Here is a 22,558-nt window from a genome sequence, read left to right on the forward strand (position 1 = left end):
TAGCGAAAAAAAATGTTAGTAGTAGTCAATTAAAAGAAGGCCCATAAAACGCCGGAATTTCAGTGGAAAATGACGCTTGTTAATTTCTTTAATATTCTTCAGAATGTGACAAAATTTTATGCATTTTGCATTGTTCTGCTGTTTCACGTGCAACTGTCATACAGTAACCGTAAGTGTACACAAATGTAATTTGTCTATTAAAAATTTGTCAAATTACTGCAAATTTCTTTATACAAAGTATATTATTAATGTATGTAATTTATGCATATATGAATATGGATTCATTTGAAACGAATAGCTCATAATATTTCTTAATTTAGTTTATTATGTTTTGTACGTCTCGGACTATTTTAAAGACACCGCTTATTTCAACTATATGCGTAGGAGACTCATTGTCAGCATACCAATCCCTGTTCGCATTTAATGATGTAATTAATGCTTGTGGATGAATTAATAATCATTTACTATATCTCTTTTTGTTGATACATGTATTTAATGTATGCATATTCTTACGCGAAACATTTATAATCTCATTTCTTAAATTTTCTGATAATAATAAATATTAAAAATTTCCGTATTATTCTTCGTATTATTGCTATTTAAATTATACCATTATACTTCACTTTGATTAGGATTGCTTGACGGATTTTATAATTTTACTCGATGATTTTCCAATATCGTTTCTAATATATTGTTTTACTTGTGCGCAGCGTACTGGGGTTGGGCCGACGACTATGGTCCTAATTCTTCATCGATAGTACTTTCTTCGCCCGAAGAATGTGCACGAAATTGCACAGATATTGAAGAACCTAGAAATTGTTATTATTCCTTCAATATTGAATTCTATACAACAGTAGGACCGTACGTATTGATATATACACACATATATATATACTGAATAATATTTTAAGTTTGAATCATATATATAATATCTGACAGGAGATACACGTTAACACGTTTGTTGCCACGATAGTCATCAGTGAGCTACGTTTTATTAAACTTCGTAGAATGATTAAAATAACGTACATTTCATGAACTAAAAAATTGTCAACGACGCGAATGGTTTTGATAACAATTGTCAGAAAGACCTGAACAGATATAATATAACATTTTCCAAAAAATAAATGTTATGATATAGTATATTTCAATCTATTGCGATTTCCAGAATAAAATAAATAAAATCTGCATGGCAGTCAACGTGTTAATATATTCTTTTAAACCGCGAATATATATATTTTGTTACGCTTAATACAGTAACTATTCTATATATTACACGTATAATTATCGTTCACTATAATATTCAATTCAATATAAAAATTCAATATAATTATCATTCACAAAAAAGTGTGTTCATAAAGTGTATTGCTAGATAGGACAAACACTTCTTATGGACGATAATATATACGTATACACGTATATATTTATATATATTTAATATACTATAATAATATACATACAATCGAAACTCTTCCGCTGTTCCTTTTGTATCTGAAACGCTTTTGAACCATCGCTCTATCGATATTTCGGTCTTTCTTCTGCCTTCCGTAATATTTACCTTTTCTGTAGCATCCTAAGTGAGAATTTCTTTATACTGAATTCTATAGAAATAAACATTAATAACAGTAAAATAAGGATGATATTCACATATTACAAAACTAGTGCTATTCTTAAATTATAAAATTCTTTCTTCCTTTCTCTCCCCAATCATCTGTACTTTAATGTCAAGTTGCTGTTCGTTATACTCGCTTCATAAATCAATATTATTCATCAATCTTTGATAATTGCTGAATGAACAATTAAAAAATTATTTCCATCATATCCTGCTACCTAAAGGAAAACGAAAAATCAATCACGCGAAAGCAAATTAAATGTAATTTTATTTCGATTTCTTTAAGCACTTGTTTATTGCATTGATATCCTATTTACGCTGTCTCTAAAATTCTGATTTGACTACAACTTTCTGATCTCAACTTTCTTTAAAATATTTTCTAGTAGTAAAATATTCCTCCCGGAATTTATCGACAATTATAATTCGGAATATTTTTTAACAAAGGATTACTTTTGTTGCCCTTTGTTTCTAAACTTCGAACTATCTTCTAATCCTTTTTGCAAACAAAAATTACGCCAACACGCGCAGATATCCCTACAGAGTATCAGTTTTTATCGAAACTAGACGTTCATGCGAGACATTTATCGATGTTTGTCGAAACGTCTTGAAGATGTTCCCTGGATGTCTTATAAACAACGATGTCGGATGTTCTTGTCACGTCCATCTCGTACGTCTTTAGAACAGATGCAGACGAATGACTTTTGTTCGATGTCGATGATCGCGCGATGTCGCTGCAATCGTATGTCTGTTTTCGTTATTTTTAATTGGGAGCACGAAGAAAGATATATGATCGCAGAGATATCGCGCGGGCATAAGTCTACACAGAGTCTAAGCCCAGCGCAGACTAACGACCTTACACCACGTTTGCGTGTCTTTTCTTTGTTTTTATTTTTCTGATAATTTTCCTGACAATTCACACGAGCGTTTTACGTTAACTTGCCGCCGCATTTCGCGTTTGCCAGTTACAATTTAATCATGGACGCAGTAACCTGATACCGAAATTATGAACAAATATACTTTCGTTACGTGTGTTATTTAATTATCATTTTACCACAGAAAAGAGATATTGGGTACATATCTCTTTATTAGTGCCAGACTTCTCAAAGAAGAATTTACTTCTTGAAATCTTTTGACGAATTAAGTGCAAAAATTAGTGAAAATTTAGTGCCTCGAGACATTGTTTTGAGACTGATATTGAAGTAAAAATGTTATTCGTTGGATTATTATAATAAAAACAATAAAGAACCGAGGTAAAAAGTAGACACTAAACGAAGGAAAAATATATCATAAAGTTAAATTAAATAATTGAATAATCGAATATAATACAACGAAATTGTAAACGTTTCGGTCAAGTATTTAGACAGTGGACGCGATCTTATTGATTTACACTACTCGTATAGAACTGGACAATCCATATTATCCATAATCGAGAGAAAAGTATGCTCAACAATTTGGACAATTACGAATGTAGATGTACCTATGTAAAATCTACGATGTAAAACGTCTTTAAGACACGCGTCCAGTTTAGGTTGTAAGACATTTAGATCTACGATGGAACGTGTTTAGGGCGTCGTGAGCTATCTGGGTTATTAGTTGCTTTAAAACTTTTGTTATAATTAAAGCATTGAAAGGGCGTTTGGTAAATATCATTGAACGAGAATTAGTAAAACTAAGATTAACGTGAAAGTAATTATTTTATGTAAGCTACCAATTTTTAAAGTTCTCGATATATATTTGATTAAAGCGTGGAACTATGAAAATAGCTGCAGTAAAATAAGCTAGAAATAAAGATGCTCGCATATCTAAGTCGGTGATTAAATAAACTAAATATCAATATTTTCAGTGCTTGTAACGTGGAATCTCAAAGGTTCCAATGTATTTTAGGAGATGGATACGAAAAGACTTTGATACCTATCAATCGACAGTTACCAGGACCATTGATCAAGGTAAAAATCGTAATATGATAACGAACTGCGATTTCTCCTTTATACTCTTCATATGATCCTGGTATTTTGAGCAGGATTTTACATAAATTTTTCAGCTTCTTCGCATATATCTGACATAAAAGTACTGTTAGATCCGATAACTATTCGACATTGTCTTTTCGTTAATTTCGACAAATACGTGGGCATAAAGAAAATACAAAGGAGATGAAAATATAAAATGCACTTCTGTGATAGATCGTAATTTTTTTGAGAAAACACATGACTCGTGTTTCTTTTGATCGGTAATTGTAATGACATAATAAAATTTTACAATTGCCGTACTTTTCAGGTGTGTTTGAACGATCGCGTTATAGTAGACGTGCGGAATGCTGCCTCAGGAAATGAAGTCACGATACATTGGCACGGAATTTTCCAAAACGGTTTTCAATATTACGACGGTGTTCCTTATGTCACACAATGTCCGATTCCGTCTTCTTCGTGGTTTAGGTAAATACTATTTTAAAGTCTGTATTTTACTCTTTTCATGTTACCATAAATATCATGATGTCGTTTATTCGGTGTGCTATTTAACGATATATCACCCTTCATTTCTTTTGTCTATTATTATATAAAGGATTTGATTACGCGAACTGTTATTACGGTTTAATCCTTTTAGTTTAGTGCCCATTATAAAAGAAAATATTACACGTAAAATAAGCTTCTTATAAAATACCACGGTATGAAACTAAATGAAATACAAATTTTGTGATATCCTGTTCTAGATATGACTTTATAGTGCAAAATTCGGGCACGCATTTCTACCATTCTCACATATGGACACACATGCTAGATGGGCAATATGGTGGTCTTATTGTTAGAGATCCACCATCTAGAGATCCTCATTATCAATCATACGATATAGATGAAATTATCATATTCTTAAGTGATTGGATGCATGTGTTATCGTTAGAACGTTATCCTGGTTCGTATAGACGTGACCCAGGACAGGCTGCACAGAACATACTTATAAACGGTTTAGGAAATTGGACGGTAAACTATATGCATATCTTTACTGGAAAAATATTCTTTTGTATTATATTGTCTAAGGATCGCAAAGCTCATAGCATTAGGCGATTAAATGGTTGGATAGAAACGATTTCTTCGTTTCTGTTTGCTAATACTATTCGTTAGAAGCAGATTATTAATTATTAATAAATTATAATTGCTTTTAGGATCCAGTTACCGGCCGAACTACCAATTCACCGATAACAGAATATACCGTAAGGAGCGGAGAACGGCACAGAATACGGATGATTAATTCTTTCAGTACAGTATGCCTGGCGGAACTTAGAATCGAAGGACATCAATTAGTTATAATTGCTCAGGATGGTGCAAACGTGCAACCCAGAACAGTGGATAAAATAATCTCGTCTTCAGGTTTGATAAATTTCAAATTTCCCTTTCGAAATCGGCCGTTCAATTAGATTATTACGTTATTACGACTAAGAATATTTTCCATACGATAGAACTTTTTGTTGCATTAATACAGAATCGAGAGAAAGTTGCTTTATTATACCAGTTTACGTTTCATGTATTTAAAATAAGCATTCGAAATATACAGGTGAACGCGTCGATTTTATCCTAACTGCAAATCAAAGTGTTGATTCTTACTGGATACAAGTGCGTGGACTTGGTGAATGTAACGAAACTGGGGTACAGCAGTTAGCTATCTTAAAATACGAAGGTGGTCCTAATTGGCCTACAAGACCAAGTCCTACTTATAACGATACAATAGATGGTGTTGTAAGTATCAAAATATACTCTGCTTTATTCATCTTAAATAAAAATTTACTTTCCCTGAGAAAGAAATGTAGCTTTAGTTCTATTTATAATTATTACTTTAATTATTAATTTGAACTACTTTAGCTTTTACAAATTTCTCAAACTAAAATCTTCCAATTATTTTTCAAATACTATTTGAGTGTATCTAACAACTGTAATACCTGATTCTTCCTTGATTTCTATTAATCGATGATTTCGATTTTTTAGATCTATAATCCGCTTAGTGGACAGGATTGCAATACAGACAACACAGAAAATGGAATTTGCGTGAACCAACTGGAAGCCTTCGAGACCGATGATGATCTCTTGAAAGTTGATCCGGATGAGAGACACATATTACCTTTCTTCTTTTACAATTACACTCAGTATGGGGACAGAACACTATTTGTAGCAGACATGTACCGTACCTATTTCAGTAAGTTGTATTTAATACTTCTTTGAAAGTAACTAAGTATATGCATATGTATAAGTCCCCTTGTTCATTTTCTTATCATAGCAAATTATTTCTAACGCGCAAGAAATATTCATACGAAAATCAGCTTATTTGCATTCGGCTAAAAGAATAAAATTTTCTTCTTCCGTTTTATCCTTGTTTTTCATTTTTGTATTATTTATTTGTCGATATCTATCCCGTCTTACTAGTAAAACGTTTGTTTCGTTTCAGCTGCAAACGATTATTCTCAGCTTCTTTCTACGTTCGGTAATATATCGTACGAGACTCCAGCGGCGCCTCTGCTCACGCAACGTAGTTCTTACCAAACGGTATGCAAGAAAAATGTACAGAACGATTGCACGGAACCTTGCACATGTTCGCAAATTATTCATACAAGATTAAATAATGTCGTGGAGCTAGTAATATACGACGAAAGTATGTAGTATTTGTCTTTAGTACGAAACAAGATAAAAGAATGTTGATCTATTTAACAGACTAATCTTGTTTCATTGCGCAAAAAAGTATTGCAAATTCGATAATATTAAATAACAAAATTTTATTATAGTACCACTGGACGGCTTATATCATCCGTTCCATCTACACGGTTACGAATTTAGAGTGTTTAGTATGGGGGATTTTGGTGATAATAGAAATGTTTCGACAGCAGACATAGACGAAGTGATAGAGCAACACACGGAACGCCTTCAAAATGGAGAATATACGAACCCACCTGGTAAAGATACTGTTAAAATTCCAATGGGAGGATATGCAATTGTACGTTTCAAGGCGGATAATCCAGGTAAGATATTCAATTATATACATACGTATTTCCGAAACAATTTTCGTCTTCTTCTTCATCTAAGAACGTTTGTCTCGAATATTTGATTAATCTTAATTAAATTCATTTATATCATATTTACAATACAGTAAGTAATTAAAATACTTCGGATGAAGATATAATATTGTATTGCTTTATAGGGTGGTGGTTACTTCATTGTCACTTTACTTGGCATCACATTACTGGAATGGAACTGGTCATACACGTAGGGGACAGAGAAGATCTTCCACCGGTACCACTAAATTTCCCGGTATGCAACAATTGGAGACCTGCGTTGCACACTTTGAACGATTTTTATGGTTTTCGGTATCCCCAAGTTTAATTAATTCTTTGATCGTATTGTAACACGTAAAAAGTGATGAAACAAAAATATATTTTCAGAATCTATTACTCTTACTTACTCTTTTTTATTCTTCACGATATAATTCACAAATTACCTTTTTAAACAAATATTTACCTATTCTTTATCCTTTTAAAGGATTCTCCTTCTTGATATAAACGAAAATTATTTATAGTATAACGTAAAATTAATGTGACTTTTTAGCTTGAAATTTAAACATTAAATTAATTTGTATGGAATATCATGTCCGGGTGTTTATTACTTGCGCGCCTGGGGAAGTACAAAGGAGCGGATAAAAAACTTTCACGATTTTCTACCTTGAAGAAGAACTGCGTAACAAGTGCAGTTTCCTGCCGATATTGCCGCGTTTCCCACATCCAATATCCTACAGATAATAAATGCATTCACGCCATAATTTTATCAAACGTTTTCATAATTGGAAATATAACGACCTAATATATTTATAATATATATAGAAGTAATATATCTCGGACAATTTAGTGACTCTATTGGAGCGTGCGACAGCTGAAATTAATTTTAGTCAATACGGCGTCAAAGTAATTTATCAAGCTGTTAAAAATGCCCAGTTTTATATACGCGTAATTTTCGAACCAGTGAGTCCTGCGCATTAAAACTTACTTTTTACGTTGAAACACGTCGAAAACTACGACGTGTTTCAAAGAAAAGAAGAACGTGTAAAGGAAGAAGTCAATAATTTTGCGTCCCCTAACGAGTACTTGATCCTTTCGCTTGTGAAAAACATTTTCGAGGAGAAAACATGAGAAACGAGTGTGTTCTAAAAGACGTATCTGAGAATGTACTATTTCGTGTAATTAAAACTAAAATTACGGAATTGAAGTTCCTTAAACAGTGGCATTTTATAGTAATCATAACCTTAATTTGAGTAAATGTCAGTAAACGGGGACCCAACTCCAATTAATTGTATGTTGTCAAGGATATTCTCCTTACAACCTACAATTTGGCTCCTTTTTGTTATTCCTTAGAGAGCTAATTTAAAAAATACGTTCTCTTTATACCTAATTACTATACCTAAAATATATGTATGCGATTGTGCACATGGAGGTAGTCGGGTTTATCTTCCAATTTAAAAAAAGAAAAAAACATGCGCGTTACTCGCTAGTAAAAAGCGCAATACATTACAAATTCCTTTTTTTAAATTACTCCTTCACGTGTGGATTTGGTACTGGGTTGGATTAGATTTTTACGAACGAATGGACTGAACGAGCAACGCATACAGTGTTTCTAAAACCTTCTGGAGGTTACTTGGGAGAATGTTCTTGACAACATACAGTTACTCGGATAATTGATCGAACTTCCTTTCAGATAGCATAACCTTTTCTTAAATTAATTAATTTAAATTGGGCCAAACGACTTGAGCATTTTTGAGAAATTGAAAAATCGATTAACGTTTCTGTAATCTACAAACGCTCGACAATGGTGAAAATCGCAATTTTTCATGATTTTCGGACCTAAAGATCGTTGCAGCTTTCGATGCTTGTCTTTTGTTTCCATATCGACCGATTTCGATGAAATTTTCAGTTGACGTACATCTCCAAAATGTGCTGTTGAATTTTTTTTCGATTGCAACTTTTTCAAAATATTTTTGACGCTTCACCTGGTAAACTAGTCCTTCTAACTAGTCAACAAAACTCGACTCGTTCGATCCAATTTTAAAAAGCTTACTTCGTTTGTGAGGGTGCTTGAACAATTATATGAGTAACTGTATGTAAAGATCGTTGGGGTTGGATCTCCTCTTGTCGATACTAAACAAAGTAGGGAAAGATTAGCTAAATTTGCGAACACTTAAGAGATGTTGTCTTATCGTTTCATATATTTTATATTATCGTTGAGAAATGTGTAAATAAATTATAGACAATAGCATTACGCTGTTTGCCTTGTTTACTGTCTATCAATTATTAATAATAATTATAAGTTAAATCCTTTTCTGTCCTTAACAAGATATTGGCATCAAGCAAAGGGATAAATACGTGGTAAATACTTATATTATACCGTGATAAATATCTACTTACTTATGTTGTATACTGTTTGTATGCACATATATCTAGATATACATATTTATATGCCTTCTCTACTTTCACGCAATCGGCTGTCACAGAACTCCCAGGAAATGAACAATAAGTTGGAGCGCCTTATATATGTATTGCATACGCCGTGCGTAGGATATTTTTATTTTTGGAAATAATATGTTTGGGAAAATAGAAAATAGAAAATAGAAAGAGGTATTTTTTAGTTATTAACGAAAATCGATGATAATACATTATTTGCTACTTACTGTTATTTTAGTTATCTTCATGTTATATATTAGCACACATTAAACATAGTCTGAACATAATTTTCTAATTTAACATAATCTTCGAAATGAAACATCAATGTCGCCTAGAAGATTTGAAACTATGAAATGAAAAATAAAATAGTAATAAATATGTAGTATATATACAACGAATAGGAATGAAATTATAATCGATATTATATGTCAGGAAATATTAAAGATTAAGTGTATATTATTAATCGAGTTCCAGTATGAAATCATGATCTGTACAGCAAGAATTAAATATTATTTCGTATGTGACAAAATTTCAAACTGATCAAATGAGACAACTAACTGAATTTAAGATAACATCTTATTGAACGTTGAAAGATCCTTTCTAATTGTTTCTCTTCCCGTTGATATCATAATATTAAGATGAATCGTTGATGATCATAAACATGTATTATTATGAGAAGCACAGAATTCTTGAAAAGGAATCAACATAATCAGATCTGTATACGCAACAAGATGGCAATTAAAATTCTATTTATTGCGTAGAATTCTAATAAAACATTTTATGGCAATTGTTTATACAGCATTTAGTTTGTTTCTTATCAGAATGTTTATTACATGCAATTCAAATATGTGGATTAGATACTGTATTCATCTACTTAAGTGATGCCCTCGACATCGTATAATTGGGAGAAACCCAGCACAAAAAAGCTTTTAAACGATAAACTTACAAGTAATTAGAAGAAAATCGGTACCCGAAGATATAAACCGAAAATTTTTAAAATAATTAAATAGCTGCTTTTTTGTATAAATTGACGGTATTAACGGAAAAAATGCCAGTAATAGCCAACTGAAAGGAAGCAAGTAAGTCGGTCGATCTTGCTTCGTTTTGGCGCTGAAAAATGGCGCTCCTTGATTTTTTAAGAATTTTTCAGATTACGGAAAAATTTTACCCATTTTGCATTATTCTACTGTTTCACGCACAACTGTCTTACAGTAATCGTATGTATAAGTATTACAGAAATTCATAATTACAGAATATTCCTTAATTTAGATCATTTCATTTTAGTTTACCATATTTAATATATCTCGAACTATTTTAAAGACACCCTCTTATTCCAACTACATACTGAGGAGACTGAGAAGATTTTTGTTCGTCTTTAATGGTGGAATTAATGCTTGTAGATCGATTAATAATCATTTGCTCTATGTTATTTTTATTACATTTATTACATTTATACATATATTTAATGTATGCATTGTATAAATTGCTCGATCTCTTTTTAATGTAAAACTAAGTTTCCGTATTAATCTTCGTAGTATCGTTACCTAAATTATATCATTACGTTTCTTTTTGATTAAAGTCGTTTGCCGCATTTTATAATTTCATTCGAATATATGTTTTTAATACAATGTTTTACTTACAAGCAGCGTATTGGGATCCAGCGAATGACCATAGCGCAAATTCTTCATCGATAAAGCTGTCTACGCCCGAAGAATGCGCACGGGAATGCCAAGATAATGAGGAACCTAAAAATTGTTATTATACCTTCCACATTGAATTCTATACGACACAAGGACCGTACGTATTAATATACATGTATATATATATATACTGAGAAATATTTTACATTTAGATCATACATATAATAACCACGATAGTCATCAGACACCCACGTTTTATTAATCTTCTTAGAATGTCTGAAATAACGAAAATTTCATGGATTAAAAAATAGTCAACGATGTAAATGCTTTAGATAACATTGTCAGAAAGACGCGAGCGAAATACGATATAATATTTTTCAAAAAATAAATGTTACAGTATAGTATATTTCAATTCGTCTCGAATTCCAAGAAAAATAAATAAATAAAATTCGTGCGGCAGTCAACGTGTTAATATGCTTTATTAAACAATTATGTCACGAATAATGCATATTTGTTACACTTAGTACAGTATCTAATCTGTAACTAATATGAGACTAATTCGATGGCTAAAGTATATTAATGCTTGGATCAAATATCACTTGGTTTTTCTAATAGCTAAAATATTGAAGCAGTGTTTGATAAATGTCATTGATGACAATTGGTAAATCTAAAATTAATGCGAAAGTAATTATTTTATATAAACTACTAATTTTTAGAGTTCTCGATACATATTCAATTAAAGCGTCGAATTATGAAAATAGCTGCAGTAAAATGAGTTAGAAATAAAGATGCTTACATACCTAAATCGATGATTAAATAAACTAAATATCGATATTATCAGTGCTTGTGATGTGGAAACTGGAAAGGACCAATGTATCCAAGGGGATGGAGTTGAAAAGACCTTGATACCAATCAATCGACAGTTACCAGGACCATTGATCAAGGTAAAAATTGTAATACGATAACAAACTGTCATTTCTTCTTTGTACTTTTTTAAATATTCAAATATTAAATAACGACAGACTTCTGATATATTAATGTTAGGTGATCTTGGTATTCTGGGTAGAATTTTGTACAAATTGTTTAGCTTCTTCGCACATGTGTAACGCAAAAGTACTGTTACATTCGAAAACTATCTTGTAATTGTCTTTTCGTTAATTTATATTACAGTAATAGATTACAATTTTTTTTAGAAACACATGGTTTCTTTTGATCGGTAATCCTAGTGATATAGCAAAATTGTACAACTATCATACTTTACAGACGTGTTTGAACGATCGCATTATAGTCGACGTGGAGAATGCTGCTACAGGAATGGAAGTTACGATACATTGGCATGGAATTTTCCAAAACGGTTTCCAATATTACGATGGTGTTCCTTATGTCACACAATGTCCCATTGCATCGTCTTCGACATTTAGGTAAATATTATTTTATATTTTACTATTTTCTAATGTTATCATAAATAATATGATATCATCTGTTTTGTATGCAGAGTATATCATCCTTCATTTTTGTGTATACTATTGTATAAAAGATTTGATTACACGAAGTGTTATTATAGTCTAATTCTTTGTTCCAGTATCTATTATATAAGAAAAATTTTTACGTAACATGAGCTTTGTATAAAATACCGTAACATGAAACCAAATGAAATACATATTTTTTTATTTAATATCCTTTCCTAGATATGACTACGTAGTGAAAAATTCAGGTACGCATTGGTACCATTCCCACATATGGACACATTTGTTAGATGGTCAATATGGTCCCCTTATTATACAAGATCCACCATCTAAAAATCCTCATCGTGATTTATATGATAAAGATGAAATTATCATATTCTTAAGTGATTGGATGCATGAGTTATCGTTAGAACGTTATCCTGGCTGGATTAGACATAGTCCTGGACAGCTTCCGAAGAATATACTTATAAACGGTTTAGGGAATTATACGGTAAAGTATACGTATATCTTTATCAGAAAATTTAGTATACATCTTTGTACTGTATTATGTAAAGATTATAAAATATTTTATATTATGGGATCAAATGGTTAATTCTGGATAAAGATTCTTTTTCCAGTTATGGTCGCACCATTTATTGGAAGCAAATGATCAATAATTAATTAAAAAGTTATTATTGTTTTTAGGATCCAGTTACTGGTCAAACTACTAATGGATCGTTAACAGAATATACCGTCAAGAAAGGAGAACGGCACAGAATACGGCTGATTAATTCTTTCACCACAGTATGCGTGGCAGAACTTAGAATCGAAGGGCATGAATTAGTTATAATTGCCCAGGATGGTGCGAACGTGAAACCTAAAACAGTGGATAAAATAATCTCAGCTGCAGGTTTGACAAATTTCAACTTTCCCTTTCGAAATCGGCTGTTCAATTAGATTATTACGTTATTACGACTAAGAATATTTTCCATACGATAGAACTTTTTGTTGAAAGTTGCTTTATTATACCAGTTTACGTTTCATGTATTTAAAATAAGCATTCGAAATATACAGGTGAACGCGTCGATTTTATCCTAACTGCAAATCAAAGTGTTGATTCTTACTGGATACAAGTACGTGGTGTCGGTGCATGTGCCTCGTCGCAGATACAGCAATTAGCTATCTTGAGATACGATGGTGGTCCTACTATACCAACGACTCCACTTCTTACTTATAATGATACAGTAAATAGTGTTGTAAGTATCAAACAATATTTTCTTTTCTTCATCTTAAATTTAGATTTGTACAAATGTGTTTACAAATTTCTCAAATTAAAATTTTGGCGTTATATGTAAATTGTATTTAGATGTATCTAACAACTGTGATATGTGATTCTTTCACATTTTTAGACGTATAATTCGCTTAATGGAACGGAGTGCAATACAAATAACACACAAAGTTCCGTTTGTGTGAACCAAGTGGAAGCCTTCGACATCGATCCTGATCTCTTAAAAGTTGAACCGGATGAGAGGCACATATTACCTTTTTGGTTCTTCGTTTACAATCAGAATGGGGACAAGAAATTATTTAGGTCAAACAAGTACCCTCGCTACTTTAGTAAGTTTCTTTTAATGATTCTCTCATAATAAATAAGTGCCTATATATGTATAAGTCATCTTACTCATTTTCTAATTACAGCAAATTGTTTCTTGTGCGTCATAAATATACAAAATCTGCTTATTTGCATTCAATTAAAGAAATATAATTTTTTTCGTTTTACTGTTATATTTCATTTATGCGTTATTTATTTATTGTTATCTATCTTGTTTTCGTAAAACATTTGTTTCGTTTTAGGTCCAGCTGCAGGTTTCGAGGTTGCTGCTACGTTTAATAATATCTCGTACGTGGAACCATCGGCGCCTCTACTCTCGCAACGTAGTTCTCGCCAAACAATATGCAAGGAAAACGTACAGAACGATTGCACCGAACCTTGCACATGTTCTGACGTCATCAATTCAAAATTGAATAATATCGTGGAGCTAGTAATATACGACGAAGGTATCTAGTATTTGTCTTTAGTACAAGATAAAAGAATGTTGACCTATTTAATAGGCTGATTTTGTTTCGTTACGAAAAGAATATTGCAAATTTGATAACGTTAAATAACAAATTATATTACAGTGCCCCTGCCTGGCCTATATCATCCGTTCCATTTGCACGGTTATGAATTTAGAGTATTTAGTATGGGGGATTTTGGTGGTAGAAATATTTCGAGATCAGATATAGAAGGAGTAATAGACCAACACACGCAACGTCTTAAAAATGGGGAATATTCAAATCCACCTGGTAAAGACACTATTAAACTGATAAATGGAGGATATGCGATTATACGTTTCAAGGCGAATAATCCTGGTAAAATATTTAATTACTTCCAAAATAGCATTTTCTCCATATAGCTGTTCTTCTTTTTCGAGAAAATTAGACTTTCTTCTGCTTCTTCTTCTAAATGACTAAAATCATTTATCGTAAATATTTCATTGATGCTAATTAAATTCATTTGAATTACATCTACAACATTATAAATTTATTAAAATACTTCGGATGAAGATAAAAGTACTATTTTATAGGATGGTGGTTACTTCATTGCCACTTTACTTGGCATCACATAACCGGAATGGAACTGGTCATTCACGTAGGGGATAAAAGTGATCTTCCACCGGTGCCACGCGGTTTCCCGGTATGCAACAACTGGAGACCAGCGGTGGACACTTTAAAAGATTTTTATAACTTATAAGTTTCCCCAAACTTAATTGGTTCTTCAATTGCATTTTAGAATCTACTATTTTATTCGTTTTTATTCTTCACAATATAAGTCACAAATTGCTTTTTTAGAAAAATATTTATCTTTTAAAAGATACTTTTTCTTTATGTAAATAAAAGTTATTTATGGTACAACGTTAAATTAATATAATTAGTTGACTTGAAATAAGTAGCAGAATATAAAATAAATATATGGTAATATAATAAATTACAGTTTATACACTAAATTAGTTGGTTTCGAATACCATGTCCGGATGTTTATTACTTCCACAGGTAGGGAAGTTCAAAGGAACGGGTAAGAAGCTTTCACGATTTCCTACCTTTAACAAAAATTGCATAACAGGTCCAGATATTCCTGATGATATTGCCGTGCTTCTTGCTTCCCACATCCAATATCCTGCAAATGGTAAATGAATTCATGTCATAATTTTATTAAAAGATTCTCACAAATGAAATTATTCTTCCCTTAAGAGATTTCGCTAAAGATTGCAAATATAATGATTTCTACCTAAATTATCAGTAAAAAGACGAAGAATAACGTATCCTTTATTTGGTACAACGAAACTGTCCTTCTGGGGTGGATTTAAAAAATTACGATCTAACTGTTTGTTACGATCCAACAGGATAATTTCTTCTTTGGTAATTGCTCGTTCAAAACTACTTTTTCCTAGGACACTCACGTTATAGCCATGTACGTGAAACGTATGGGAGACATTTCCGCCAGAACCTGAATAAAGAATTATTTTAAATATAAAATAACAAATCATAATGTAAAGTAGATTAAAATTACCTTCATCTATTAAAATAATATCGATATTTTTTCTAGGTGGAACTTCGATCACGTGAATACATTCACAAAACAATGGCGTGTCAGCACACTCTTCTGAACGCGTTTCAAAAGAGCAAATCGATTCCTCTGGTATATTTTCCGGTTGAGACAATAACGGAGACATAGGATATTTAAACGATATACGATTAATTTGTGCAACCTTTGCTCCTTCTTTGCTCACACCTGAAATTTCCATTTATGGATGTAGAATGTCGAGAGGTATAAAAAAGAAGAAAGATTTAAGAAAATAAAAATTACGATCCATTAAGAAATTATCGCGAATAAATGTAATGTGGCATATCTTTCGCGTATGTATTTTATATTTATAAGTAAATGAAAATTATATTGAATAATATTGGACAAACAAAATAGCAATTAGAAATAATATTTCTGGCGCCTACAACTATTAAATAAGCCCAAGTATGCAGGTGCTTTTGGTAAAATTAATTATGATCATTTACGCATAGTATAATACATTTAGGCAGGCATTATAGACTGATTTTAATATTAACAAACTCTTCATATCCTTACTTAGATCTGATGGATAGAAAGGGCATCCGTAAAAATTATATTTGTAGTCGGACATTTCATCCGTGAAATAGGAAAAAGCATTCACGTCGAATGGAACATAAATAATTTCGTCTGAATTAATCTCGATCCCTCTCGATCCTTTTAAATCCAAACCACAAATGAAATTCCTTGATATTTCATGACAATCGTAGCCCTTGTTCGTAATTGCATAGTCATTGATTTTCAATAGTTTTTCGTCTTTGATTATAGCGGACTCCGGTTTTATATCATCATAAAGGATGAAAGCTTCCTGATGAAGGTTTTGACAGTCCCGAAGGCCCTTTATATCAATGAGGTATTTCCCAGGAGGTTGATTTGCTTCGAGAATTACGTCAAATCTCTCACCTAAAATTAAATTCGTATAGTAGAGAATCTATAAAAATAAAAATAAAAAAGAAAATGATAGGATTATCCTATTTTTTAATATTATACAAATATCGTTGGTGACATCTAGAAATCTCTACTTTTCTATTAAAAGCTGATATTCTAACTTTATGGTATTGAATTTATGGAAAGAGTAATTGCATATCTGAAACAGGTATCCTAGTTATTTTATTGAATAAAAGTATACAAAGTAAAGTGTAGGCGTTTTGCTATAATACAAAAAAGTATAGCTATATAAACTATAAGAAATACTATGGGGATATGTATATCGTAATACAGGAAGAATTTAAGTTTCATTGCAGCCGAGTATATGCATGTAGATATGCCTATAGTTCCCAGCAAACTTTTTTAATCTCAGTTCGAATTAATTCTTCGTAATGAGCACAAAACTGCAATTACTACATATATGTATATTAAATATGTATTTACTATCCTCCGAGTCTCTATTTTTATCGAGGAAATTGTTTGAAAATTTCATTTCTCAAATCCGTTTTTAATAGCGTTTGATACTACATTGATATCCAACAATATTTTGGAATAAATTCATAAAATATTTGCTTTTAACGATCAATTGTTTTCATTTGCAATAAAATAATATGTGAAACAAGTATGAATCACGAGAATAAAATCACGCGTGTAGAACAACATTAACTTTTCAATGATCACTTTGATTCTTCCCAAGATTTTTCTAGACAGATAGGTAGATAACTTTAGTGTTATGTCTTTTTACAAGGAATTTTTTACATTGTGCTATTGATGCACTAATATTAATACGTTGTAATCGCTATTTATCGGAAGAAAAGTTATGGGATATGAAGGCAACGATCGTGTAGTTTAACTCTTAGATCCCTCTGTAACTTATTCTACGTTCTCGCCTATGTACTTTCTTCTTTTGCACAGAAAGACACTGTATTTCTTCGGAATTCATGATTGAGCATCATTAAGATTAATATCTGATAGAAACTCGAAACGCGAAAAAATTTATTTCACGACTACCGAAAAATATTTATATACATTAAAGTAACGACTAAGAAAATGTTACTTTTATTAATTACTAATGCCTATTCAATTTATCTACGATTAGACACTAAAAATAATAGCAAATTATAGTTTTATCATTTTTATTTTTATATTATATTTCTGTCTCTACTGATCATCAATTTTACAACAATTACACTGTGATTTTGTCAATTTTCATTTTCAGGATCGTAATATATCTTTATCCATGAAATGTTCACATAAATTATATCGGAACGGATCTATTTAGAAGATTGGTGATCGATTATTATTAAAATTATCGATGTGGTAATATGAAAAAAATTGATTGGAGATTATTTACCACGAAGAAATTATCAGGATATGAGAGAGAGGTTCGATCGGAAGAAATAATATTCCTCTGATAATGATCTTAGAACCAAATTTTGTTTAATAGAAATGAGAATGCAAAGTTATAAAGAGAAGGATGTTTGATCGTTTGAATATTAGTTTCCACTATATATTTTAAAATTTAACGGTTGTCAGTAAAGCTTCTAAAAACGAACACAATAATATAAAAATATAAAACTATCGTAGAATCAGGAACAAGGATGAACGAGTTATATAAAGACATACACCGGAGACTGTTGAATCTTGTGTACAATCATTACTATCTAATGTTTTCTTTATACCTACCTACCGACAAAGGATTTAATTGATATGATATGAAATACAATACAGTTTGTCTCTTAAACGAAAATTAATAAAGTAATTTAAAACGACTTATTTTCAATTTTACGGAGGGATTGCTTTCGATAAAAAATAGTTCGTAGTCTATACTTTGCTACGTCTACTATTTAAAGCCCTGAAACGATACCTATCAATGGAATACATTCTTATAATCTAGATCATTCATAAGACAGATTGTATAAATGACGAATATCGCTGTTTGGTGGATCAATAATTTCGTTGGAACTCATTTTATAAAATATGATTTGTATCACAATATGCGCATTAATTAATACTTCCTCGTTAAGATATTTTGCAAACAATCAAATCGGTATTTGTAATTGGCAATCAACTTTCCTTTTCAACGGGCAAATTTTTCAGATCAATTTGTAAGTTACATAAAATTCAAGAATTTAGGAACATGTATCAAAAATATAAGAAAGTTGTTCGTATAAAGAAAAATCTTTATTACATACTTTTTCCTTGAAATTGAACAAGTGCTCATTGCTTAATATGAATAAATTTTTCTTCGTAAGTTTATAAACTTCCCTTGTAAATATTCCAGCGAGTTCACCAGTATTTCATCATTATTCTGTTCAACTTGGCTCAAATGTCATGGACTTTTGATTTATATTCACATTTAAAATCACATATCCGTTATTTCCATCGAATATGAGTAACATTTCGTTTCGCGATTATATATAACGTTTGATCGATCAAAGATACTTTAAAAAGATACTTGATTCGCATTATCGTTACATCGTAACAAACAAACAAATAACAATCGCGAAAAATAGCAATACATTTTAGAAATACAGTCTTCTTCGTAAATCGAATCCTAAAACGATAACGTACCTGTTAAGGTATTTTTCATACGCAAAAGGTATTTAAACATTGGAAAATAAATTCCTCCTTTCGTTTACCTTTTATAATACAGCGTGGTTCTGGCTTTTAATTACAAAATATCTTTTTTCTAATATTTTGTAAAATTTACTACCCCTTGATAATATCAATTATTCCTTCGATTCCACAGAATCCTCTTACTTTCAGAGCACAACAATCTTAATAATACGCAGATCTTCCTTCCAAAGAGATATTCGAATTTATACCTGGGGCCTTGAACGATTAATTCCCAGGAGAAGATCTTTTACAAAAAAATATAATGTCAAATATAAACAATTTTTTAAACGTCTCGTTCAAATCCCTTAAACTTCGCTTCGTATAATGAGCGATATCACAAACGACTTTTTGCCAACTACATGCATTCAAATTTACGAATTCAATTGTAAATTACGCCTTAATTCGTACAACTTTCGTGTCTTATTATACAATCTGTTCGCGCAAGTTTTACACTCCATTGTGTAAAATTGTCTATCTAAAGGACGAAAAGTTAATTCCAATAAATTGTTCAATGCGTTTCGTTAAAAATCCCGACTATTTAACTTACGTTACTATACTTAATCAACGATTCGAAGCTTGTATCGATGAACGTAATTAATCTGTAATTTAAGATAGAAATGGGAATCGAATAATGATCCTGATAAGCAAGAAACGCTAAAAGTCTTCGTATTGTCGTTTCTCTGACGAGCTTCGAATTAAATATAATATATTAACACGATCCTACGTGAAAATCGGGAGCGTGTCGTTAAAACGATCGTACGTTTGGAGCACGATCCACGCTACTATTTCACGATGGTTCCCATAATATTACGACACGTATCTGCATCTACTTGGTGCAATTACGCGCTAAATAGAGTTACTCGTTCGCTCTCATTCAGTCACAAAAGCATTTCTTGTTTCAATCTCTCTAATCCATCTCGTACTCCGACACCGACGTTAATTATCGTCCATCGTTGCGAATTCATACAACGTCCATACGGAATATGAACACATCGCCTCGTTTGCCGACTAATTATGACAAAATAACACGTATATAGCGTACAAATTTCTTTCTATGGAGACGTTTCACCATCATCGTACGATCATCTTTTACTTGTTTCTTCAAACTCGGAACGAAGTTGCATTTGTTAGCGACGTGTCTGTGCGTAGACGCCTATCTCCGCTTCGAACAGGATCTGATTGATCCTCAGCTTCGCTACGGACCTCGAATACGAGTCGGGAATCTCCGCCAGCTGTACCGCGATACTCTCCGCGAATTTCGCGAACTCCTCTTTCGTTCTCTTTCGTTCGTCGGAAGTAGTCTCCAATTTCGTCTGTGCGAACTCGTCCAGATCGCAAATCGGACTATTATGATCCTGCGACGAGCCGTTATACAATTCCATCGCCTTCAAGCTCGAGGATGACGATTCTTCCGCGTCTTCGCTTAGCGAGGCGTTGAACGAACCAGTTCCCGATCCGTTCGTCTCCTCGTTACAGTCTATAAACGTTATGCTCTCGGGATCGATGTCACTAACTATGTACTCCTCTTGCAGCTTGGACGCCTCCTCCTCGATTTTCTGCAGGGAGAAGAATATATTTCCATATCTATGGTCGTCGTCGATAGCGATCGGTTTATCGTCACGCGTGTGCGTGCGTTCACGCGTGCGAGGGAAACCCAGTTGCATTCAGTATAGGGGTGACAGGAAACACGTAGAAGAGAAATGTATAGGATTTGTCTTGTCTGAACTCGTCGAGGGATAAACAACAGCTCATATAGCTCGAGTTTGTATAATAAGAGTGATTCTACCTATTATTTTACATACATATGTATGGTCTTTCGTTTAAATGGCAAAATTTCAGATCGATACATAGATTCGATAGAGAAGAGTTATCGTCCAAAGTTCTTGCCCGGAAAACAAAATTATAGTCCGGTCCAGTCGCTTAGGTCTCCTCACATTACCAATATTCCTTATTACTTACTTATGCGCATAATTCTAATGTGACATGGTCTTTTACGATAATGTTTCTCATAATTTATTGCTAACTAAGGTCGTATATCATAATAACTACGAGCAGAGAATATTATTTATAAAATAAAAAATAATTTTCATTAACTAAGCAAAATGTATCTTTTACCGCTTTGTATACATTTCTAATATTTTTACGTGTTAATAAATATACAAGTAATACAGAAAAGAAAAAGAGTATGATTTACGAGTTATCGTATTATTACAGAATTCGTGTCCCTATTCAGTTTTTCTCTGTTTTATCAACAATGTTTTACTTTTTTTTTTTTTTGTTTAATTAGTAATTATTATCATTAATTACGATACAATATTTTAGGGATTTACACAAGCCAATTTTCATTGCACGCTCGCTTCTCGTGTTAATTTAATTTAGCTACAAAAATTTTGCCGCAGTCCGGGGAAAACTTCGCATTCCTGGTTATTATAATTACACGGCACGCGTAAACACAATCAAATCGAATCGCGATTCAATTCGCTATACTCGGTTCACACGATTCAACGTTAATCTAACATTTCGATCTTTCAAGGAAACTCCGTATTAAAAACTTTCACGGGAATATATTTAAATAGCTCGAGAAACAATGCCCGAACGTATCTTAATTAAGAAAAAGCACACGCATCAGTTCGCTGGTATATACTAGAAAGAAACGTAAAATGCTTTTCGATTTAAATTATACCTCTTCTTTTGATTTATGAATCGAATGTATTTATATTGTATGACCGAAGCAGGAAATCATATATTAATAACAACTACTTCCTTCAAATTTAAGCAATTTTTTAATCACAGTTAGACCGAAAATGACCTGTAAAACTTTATAGAAAAAGATATGCAAAATAGCTCGTTTATAGTGCAGCAAGAACGACGTTGTGAAAGGGTGAAATATACTTTACTTTTCCCGTTTGACATAATAAAACTCTTAAAGTCCTAGCTCATTTTTTGTCACTCTATATGTACATGCATATATCCCTAGATATAATATATATTATTACGTATACTGACATTTCATGATCGATTTCTTATTTATCTTGACTAGACTCGCTGATAAAGTTGCAACCAGTTCCTTGAACTTTGATTAATATTTATACTTGAAACTAGCAGAAATAATCAAATGTAGTAATCACTGGAATATCGTAACATTCAAACCGGTTTTTTCGATAAAGTATTCTGAATAAATTATATCGAACT

General features: G+C 32.0%; 5 protein-coding genes across 6 annotated transcripts in view; 3 read left to right on the forward strand and 2 right to left on the reverse strand.

The window, feature by feature from the left end:
* Positions 1-7,043, forward strand: LOC126916710 (uncharacterized). The gene is made up of 11 exons (XM_050722773.1): positions 1-169; positions 711-861; positions 3,453-3,555; positions 3,884-4,041; positions 4,317-4,584; positions 4,767-4,971; positions 5,156-5,337; positions 5,584-5,791; positions 6,041-6,244; positions 6,375-6,608; positions 6,788-7,043. The coding sequence occupies exons 1-11, from the start codon at positions 70-72 to the stop codon at positions 6,967-6,969; spliced, it is 1,995 nt and encodes a 664-aa protein (XP_050578730.1). The 5' UTR covers positions 1-69; the 3' UTR covers positions 6,970-7,043.
* The window catches only part of LOC126916704 (rotatin), a 237,586-nt gene continuing 219,257 nt past the window's right edge, over positions 4,230-22,558 (forward strand). The window contains exon 1 of the mRNA XM_050722756.1: positions 4,230-4,242. The gene's annotated coding sequence lies outside the window, so the exon portion shown is untranslated. The remainder of the gene's footprint in view (positions 4,243-22,558) is intronic.
* LOC126916712 (uncharacterized) overlaps positions 6,866-22,558 on the reverse strand; it is a 23,341-nt gene continuing 7,648 nt past the window's right edge. Inside the window, exons 7-10 of one of the 2 annotated variants that reach the window (XM_050722776.1) lie at positions 16,340-16,723; positions 15,770-15,991; positions 15,488-15,706; positions 6,866-7,372 (exon numbers count right to left, since the gene is read on the reverse strand). In XM_050722776.1, coding sequence (XP_050578733.1) covers positions 7,212-7,372; positions 15,488-15,706; positions 15,770-15,991; positions 16,340-16,723 — 986 coding nt within the window. In that variant the 3' untranslated portion in view covers positions 6,866-7,211. Of the gene's footprint in view, positions 7,373-14,981; positions 15,377-15,487; positions 15,707-15,769; positions 15,992-16,339; positions 16,724-22,558 lie in introns of those variants that run through there. The other variant, XM_050722775.1, reaches the window with a different exon arrangement.
* LOC126916711 (uncharacterized) lies at positions 10,119-15,206 on the forward strand. Its single transcript, XM_050722774.1, has 11 exons — positions 10,119-10,291; positions 10,721-10,871; positions 11,556-11,658; positions 11,978-12,135; positions 12,403-12,670; positions 12,865-13,069; positions 13,234-13,415; positions 13,569-13,776; positions 14,014-14,217; positions 14,341-14,571; positions 14,787-15,206. Exons 1-11 carry the CDS (start codon positions 10,192-10,194, stop codon positions 14,951-14,953), a joined length of 1,977 nt encoding a protein of 658 aa, XP_050578731.1. The 5' UTR covers positions 10,119-10,191; the 3' UTR covers positions 14,954-15,206.
* Positions 16,909-22,558, reverse strand: part of LOC126916728 (uncharacterized) — an 8,700-nt gene continuing 3,050 nt past the window's right edge. The window contains exon 2 of the mRNA XM_050722813.1: positions 16,909-20,922. Coding sequence (XP_050578770.1) covers positions 20,494-20,922 — 429 coding nt within the window. The 3' untranslated portion in view covers positions 16,909-20,493. The remainder of the gene's footprint in view (positions 20,923-22,558) is intronic.

The sequence above is a fragment of the Bombus affinis genome, chromosome 5 (genome assembly GCF_024516045.1).
Source record: "Bombus affinis isolate iyBomAffi1 chromosome 5, iyBomAffi1.2, whole genome shotgun sequence".
Classification (NCBI taxonomy): domain Eukaryota; kingdom Metazoa; phylum Arthropoda; class Insecta; order Hymenoptera; family Apidae; genus Bombus; species Bombus affinis.

Coding starts and splice junctions, on each gene's coding strand:
- LOC126916710 (XM_050722773.1), top strand. CDS start 70: ATGACGCTTGTTAATTTCTTTAATATTCTTCAGAATGTGACAAAATTT. Junction 5,338..5,583: donor ACGATACAATAGATGGTGTT/GTAAGTATCAAA, acceptor TCGATTTTTTAG/ATCTATAATCCGCTTAGTGG. Junction 6,609..6,787: donor TTTCAAGGCGGATAATCCAG/GTAAGATATTCA, acceptor ATTGCTTTATAG/GGTGGTGGTTACTTCATTGT.
- LOC126916711 (XM_050722774.1), top strand. CDS start 10,192: ATGGCGCTCCTTGATTTTTTAAGAATTTTTCAGATTACGGAAAAATTT. Junction 11,659..11,977: donor TACCAGGACCATTGATCAAG/GTAAAAATTGTA, acceptor CATACTTTACAG/ACGTGTTTGAACGATCGCAT. Junction 14,572..14,786: donor TTTCAAGGCGAATAATCCTG/GTAAAATATTTA, acceptor ACTATTTTATAG/GATGGTGGTTACTTCATTGC.